This window comes from Narcine bancroftii, chromosome 3, assembly GCF_036971445.1.
Source record: "Narcine bancroftii isolate sNarBan1 chromosome 3, sNarBan1.hap1, whole genome shotgun sequence".
NCBI lineage: Eukaryota > Metazoa > Chordata > Chondrichthyes > Torpediniformes > Narcinidae > Narcine > Narcine bancroftii.
Window position 1 is genome coordinate 318133699 of NC_091471.1, and position 6830 is coordinate 318140528.

Consider the following 6830-nt stretch of genomic DNA (forward strand, 5'->3'; position numbering starts at 1 on the left):
AGGAACTCTTAGAAAAGGCACTTTCAGGTGGCCAAATGCCCCACTTGTAAAGCCGCATATAATGGCAATATGGGCTGCCGGAAGGCCACCTGAATGCGCAGGATGCGCCTGCCAAATGAACTTGGTAACCCTCCTCCGAGAGGTATAATCGGCACAACACAGAAATGCTGTGGTGCCGGGTGGAGGTGTTTGTTGTGTTTACCATTTTTGTTTTTGTTCTGCGGTGTTCAAGTGTGGAGTGTATTTGCAATGTGATTTGTCCGTTCCATGGTTTACATCTAGTTTAAACATAATGTGAAATGTTTACATTGCTATATCGAACTCAGATATTTATGAAGCAATAAGATTTCTCAAAAAATGTTTTTTATTACATTTTTGACAAGCACACAAGTCTCATTTATATGCAACCATTACTTCACGAGAACACATAACATGCCAGGCAGTAGGCTCATGTTGTCGCATTGGGTGGGGAGGGTGGAGGGGGGAACAAGTTGTGGAAATTAGGAGCTAGGTGGCAGGGTCATACCCTTACAGGATGGACAAAATGGCAGAATGGATGGCCTGGTGCCCATGGGCCTGCTGATTGCGACAATCTGTGCTAATGGGTGCAGGACCATCTGCTTCAACCAACGTCCACTCTGACAGAAAGTCTTCCTTGTTAATCTCACATATATTGTGCAGGACACAGCGAGCAAACACAACACCTGGGACTAAGGTGGTAGAGATATCCAGACGGTTGGACAGGCACCACCGGCAGCCATTTAGACGGCAATATGCATGTTCCACCACTATCCTTGCAGAATTAAGGGCCTTGTTAAATCTTTGCTGATCCAGATCCAGTCCTTGGTGCTGTGTGAACCCCTTCATCAGCCAATTTCGTAGTGGATATGCCAGATGACCCACAAGATGCGCTGGAACCTCCACTCCATTAACATCCTTGGACACCTGCAGGCACAACAATGGAGAATGTTGTTAATTCATACACATGACCGTTGACACAATAAGCATACATAAGATTGACACATGGAGCTTTGTAGGGTGAACACTCACGTCAGGTGGGAAGTGGTATCCGCCCTGGTCCTCTTCCTTTCTATACAGAGGAGAGTTGGCAAGCACTCGGGCATCATGGGTACTGCCCGGCCAATAAACACATCTGAGAAGCTGTAACGTGAATGGAAAGCACAGTGAAGTGATAGACATTGAGATGTGATGTGATAAAGACCAATAAAGGCTTAGCTCACCAGAATCTGTGGTCGACCACCGCTTGCAGAACCATTGAATGCCAGCCTTTGCGATTGTAGTAGGCTGCAGCATGCAAGCTGGGGGCAATAATGGGAATATGTGATCCATCAATGGCACCGGCACACATTGGGTATCCCCTTTGCACCAAGCTGTCATTGGTCTCCTGGAGACGTGTTCCAATGGGCAGGGACATGAGACGTTTACCTCTGGGCAGAAACAATGTCAAGCTGGCACTGAAAGGTGTTGTTAAGGTTACTGAACGCTTACTATACCTTTTGACAATTCACATCTGATAGGTAACAGACTCCATCAGCTGTGTTTGGGCAGGAAACCAATTTATGAATGGGCTGCCTTTTGGCAGCTCATTGACTCGATCGGTAGTCAGTTAGCGCTACTGCATTAAAAATATCAAGGAAGACATCATGGATTTTGGAGATTGGGACCCTGTTGGGAAGAATTGATCATTGATCCCTGTCTGGAAGATTTGCTGGCCTAAAGACTTATATTTTCTCTCCCAGTCTGTTCTCTGGAAGCCTGTGAATGAGTAAAACCTATACTGGTTGTATTTTCATCGAGATTCATAGCTATCCTATAAACAAAAACTTCTCCATGTCCGCCACAAGAGCGGGGATCTCCCAGTGGCCACCTGCTTCAATTCCCCATCCCATTCTCTTGCTGACAGCCTGTTCATGGTCTTGTCGTGGCTGCTAAAGGTGGTGCTACTGAAATGAAGCACCTCCACACAGTATGAAGTGAACCAGTAACTGCCTTTATGTGAATCTCTCGTGCTGCTTTTAGGGGACGACCTCATTCCTCTCTGGGGTGCACTGGTCTAGGGGAGTGATGTCAGTGCGTTGCGTAGTCATTGCCTGCCCAGTGACGTGCAACCAGGATGTGGCAACATCTCTCAGGCAATATGTGTCGCCAAACGCATGTTTCTCGTGAGAAGGGAAGGGGGGCCTATGCCATCTTGTACCAACTGACTGGGACAGCGATTCAGCCCGCCTGACCACATGGTCGCTCGGCCTGCTATGAAAAACCTCATCCCTATCACATCCAATTAACACCTTTTGTTGGGCTGGATTTGTCCCCTAACCAGAATTCTGAGCCTTTCTGAGATTTCCTGCTTCTGGGTTATTCTGTTTATTCCTTGAAGAAGGGCTCAGGCCTGAATGCTGGAAAGAATAGCTGAGTTCCCTCAGCATGTCGGTGTGTTTGTAATTATAATCACAGCGTCTGCAGACTTCTGTGTTTCACTCATCTTTATTTGTAATACAAAGAACTGATGTTGGCAGTGGTGGTGGGGAGAGAGTGGGGGGTGGGGAACCATCTGATGGCATCCTCATTAGTACCTGGACCTACCACTTTGTGTCAGCCTATCCCAACAACTGGGAGCTACAACCCTGCGACAGTTCCCATAGAATTAGAGGACTAACAGTAGATCTGTGTGGAAAGAACAACCTTAGCTGCTTCTTGCCCTTTCGTGTAAGACTTTATTCGTAATAAATGATCGACCACAAAAAACCCTGTTCCAAGTCTCTTTCAGCCCTTAGTATCATGTCCATACATTCCCATCATTGAACATTTTACATGCGCTCTCTGTTTGCACTCGGATGGTGAGTGGGAGCAGTTCCTTTGGTGCTTCAACCTTCTCCCGACCCCTGCACAGAAGCTGTTCTTCATCCTGCTGATGCTGGTTCTGATCCTCCTTTCTCTTCCTTGATGGGAGCAGCTGAGAGATGCTGTGGGCAGGGTCAAAGGGCTTCTCCAGGATTTGGCATGGCCTCTTCAGACAAGGATCCTGCTAGATCACACTGATGGGGAAGAGGGAGACTCCAGTGATCCTCTCTGTTGCTCTGAGGGTCCTGTGGATTGACTCCAATCCATTTCTCTGCAAGGACCCTCTCATCCAGTTTAGTTTGTACTTGTGTGGTGTTTCAAGGTCCCTCGGCCTGACGGAGATTGCCGATTCTATCGCATCTGCTGATTCCAAACGACCTTAGTTCCTCCGTCCTGTCGGGTCAGTCCGATTTAATGTTTCTCATCTTTTGTTTGATTTTTTAAGATTGTGTAGTGGATGTGTGTGGGGTATAAGTGCATGGGTGCTTGTGGGTGGGTATATGTGTGAGCGTGTGTAAGAAGGGGTGTGAGGGACAGTGTGTGTGTGTGTGTGTGTGTGTGAGGGAGTGGGAGTGTCTGTTGGCATTTGGGTGTGTGTGGTAGTGTGTGTGTGCGTGCATGTATGTGGGGGTTTTATTTACAGTGAAAAAGTATATACAGAATATTTACAATATATACAGAATATATACAGAAGAGTGAACAAATATATACAAATATATCAATGATCAAATATATACAGAACATATGTACAAAGCACAACATCGACGTCAAATGAAAAGAACTCGACAAAATTATCTCACTTATCGAACACGTCCCTGATATAAAAGCACATCTACCAATTTGCCCCGAAATAGTTGGGGTTGTGTGTGGGATTTGGGATGTGTGTGTGGAGTTGTGTGGAATTGGGTGTGTGTTTGTGGACTGCATGTTCGGGTATTGGGGTGTTGGATGGAACGTGTGAGTGGATGTGTGTGGTGTGTGTGGGTGAGATTGTGCGGTGGATGTGTGTGGGTTATATGTGCATGGTTGCTTGTGGGTGGGAATGTGTGTGGGAATGTGTGTGGGCGTGTGTAAGAAGGGGTGTGGGGGAGGGTGTGTGTGTGAGGGTGTGTGTGCAGATATGTGGGGCTTTTGTTTACAGTGAAAAAGTATATACAGAATATATACAATATATACAGAATATATACAGAACAGTGAACAAATATATACAAATATATCAACGCTCAAATATATACAGAACATTTGCACAAAGCACAACATCGACGTCAAATGGAAGGAACTCGACAAAATTAACTCACTTATGGAACACGTCCCTGATAGAAAAGCACATCTTCCAATTTGCCCCAAAATCATTGGGATGTGTGTCTGGAGTTTTGTGGGATTGGGGTGTGTGTTTGGGGTCTGCATGTGGGGTTATGGAGGGAATGGGTGAGGGGTTGTGTGTGGGGTGTGTGGGTAGGATTGTGTGGTGGATATGTGTGGAGTGTATGTGCTTGGGTCCTTTTGGGTAGGTATGTGTGTGGGCGTGTGTAAGAAGGGGTGTGAGGGAGGTTGTGTGTATGTATGTGTGCGTGTGGGAGGGTGTGGGAGTGGGTATGTGTGCGTGTGTGCATTTCCTTCTTTCCATTTTCCATAAGTGAACAAATATATGCAGACATTTGTACAAAGCACAACATCGACGTCAAATGGAAGGAACTCGACAAAATTATCTCACTGATAGAACATGTCGCTGATATAAAAGAACATCTTCCAATTTGCCCCGAAATAATTGGGGGGACCTATCCTGAACGATTTTCAGAACCTTTCATTCTAAATCCCGACTTCCAGACCCATATTATATTCGTCTAGGAACAAAGTCTACTTTAAATACAAGAATCTGGTTCGGAGACGGGATTAAGGGGAGAGGGAGAAAAGAGATTCTATTGGAGTGTGGATGTGTGTGTGTGTGGGGTCACTGTGGGAGTTGTCTGAGTGTGTGGATTGAGTGTGTGGCAAGTGGATGTGAGAGGTTTGTGTGGGGTGAGTGTTTGGTAAGTGTGGGGATGTGGGGTGTGTGTGTAAGTGGGAGTGTGTGTGGGAAGTGTGTGTAAGTATGTGGGTGTGTGGGGTGTGTGTGGGAATTGTGTGTGGTCTGTTTGTAGTGTGGAGTCAGTGTGGAAGGTGTCTGAGTGTGTGGGAAGTGTGTTTGTGGGTGTGTGTGAGAGGTGTGTGTGGGGTGTGTGTAAGTGGGAGTGTGTGGGTTGTATGTGAGGATTAGTGTAGGGGGCTGTGTGGGGGTGTCTGAGTGTGTGGATGGGGGGTGAGAGTGTGTGGGATTGGTGGATGGGGGTGTGGAGGGGAGTGTGTTGTGGGGTATGTGTGTGGGAGTGTGTATGAGGGGTATGTGTGTGTGGGTTATGTGTGGTGTGTGTTTGTGAGGGATGTGTGTTTGTGGGGGGTGGATGTGTAGGGAGTGCGGTGTGTGGGGGTGGGTGTGTGTAAGGTGTGTTAATGTGGTGTGTGTGTGTGAGGGATGGGTGTGTGTGGGAAGTGTGTGTAGATGTGTGTTTGTGAGAATATGTGTAGGGGGCAGTGTGGGGGTGTCTGAGTGTGTGGATGTGTGGGTGGGGGGTGAGAGTGTGTGGGATGGGTGGAGAGATGGTGTGGAGGGGTGTGTGTTGTGGGGCATGTGTGAGGGTGTGTGTATGAGGGGTGTGGGTGTGGGTTATGTGTGGTGTGTGTTTGTGAGGGATGTGTGTTTGTGGAGGGTGGATGTGTAGGGAGTGGGGTATGTGGGGGGTGGGTGTGTGTATAGTGTGTTAGTGTGGGGTGTGTGTGTGTGAGTGATGGGTGCGAGAGGGGTGTGTGTGGGAAATGTGTGTAGATGAGTGTTTGTGAAGATAAGTGTAGGGGCTGTGTGGGGGTGTCTGAGTGTGTGGGTGGGGGGTGAGAGTGTGTGTGAGATGGGTGGGTGGGTGTTGTGGAGGGGTGTGTGTTGTGGGGTATGTGTGTGGCAGTGTGTGTGGGTTATGTGTGGTGTGTGTTTGTGAGGGATGTGTGTTTGTGGGGAGTGGGTGTGTGGGGAGTGGGGTGTGTGGGGGTGGGTGTGTGTATGGTGTGTTAATGTGGTGTGTGTGTGAGGGATGGGTGTGTGTGGGAAGTGTGTGTAGATGTGTGTTTGTGAGAATATGTGTAGGGGGCAGTGTGGGGGTGTCTGAGTGTGTGGATGTGTGGGTGGGGGGTGAGAGCGTGTGGGATGGGTGGAGAGATGGTGTGGAGGGGTGTGTGTTGTGGGGCATGTGTGAGGGTGTGTGTATGAGGGGTGTGGGTGTGGGTTATGTGTGGTGTGTGTGAGGGGTGTGTGTGTGGTTGTGAGGGGTGTGAGTTTGTGGGGGATGGGTGTATGGGGAGTGTGTGAGGGGTGTGGGTTTGGGGTGTGTGTGGGGGTGTGTATGTGTGAGTGGGTGTGTGTGGCAGGGTGAGTGTGTGTGTCAGTGTCTGTGTGGGGCACCAACGTATATAGGACATGGCAAGCATTGCATGCGCCCCCACCCTGCTTGTCAGCGCTACTTCCATCCCCATACTTGTCAATGATGACGTCATCTTGCACCCCTTGACACATCAGCGATGGCACCAACCTCCCTCCCTCCATCAGCGATGGCTCCAACCTCCCTCCCTCCATCAGCGATGGCACCACCCCCCTCCTTCCATCAGCGATGGCACCAACCTCCCTCCCTCCATCAGCGATGGCACCAACCTCCCTCCCTCCATCAGCGATGGCACCACCCCCCCTCCTTCCATCAGCGATGGCACCAACCTCCCTCCCTCCATCAGCGATGGCACCACCCCCCTCCCTCCATCAGCGATGGCACCAACCTCCCTCCCTCCATCAGCGATGGCACCAACCCCCCTCCCTCCATCAGCGATGGCACCAATCCACCTCCCTCCATCAGCGACGGCACCAACCCCCCTCCCTCCATCAGCGAAGG

General features: G+C 49.2%; 1 protein-coding gene across 2 annotated transcripts; it reads right to left on the reverse strand.

The window, feature by feature from the left end:
- Positions 1–346: 346 nt before the first annotated feature.
- On the reverse strand, positions 347–6498 carry LOC138759073 (uncharacterized). Of its 2 annotated transcripts, none has more exons than XM_069928939.1 (2): positions 1051–6498; positions 347–945 (listed from the first exon to the last, which is right to left on the reverse strand). In XM_069928939.1, exons 1-2 carry the CDS (start codon positions 1396–1398, stop codon positions 529–531), a joined length of 765 nt encoding a protein of 254 aa, XP_069785040.1. In that variant the 5' UTR covers positions 1399–6498; the 3' UTR covers positions 347–528. Both variants share the same exon structure in this region; 1 of them encodes a protein (XP_069785040.1).
- Positions 6499–6830: the final 332 nt, after the last annotated feature.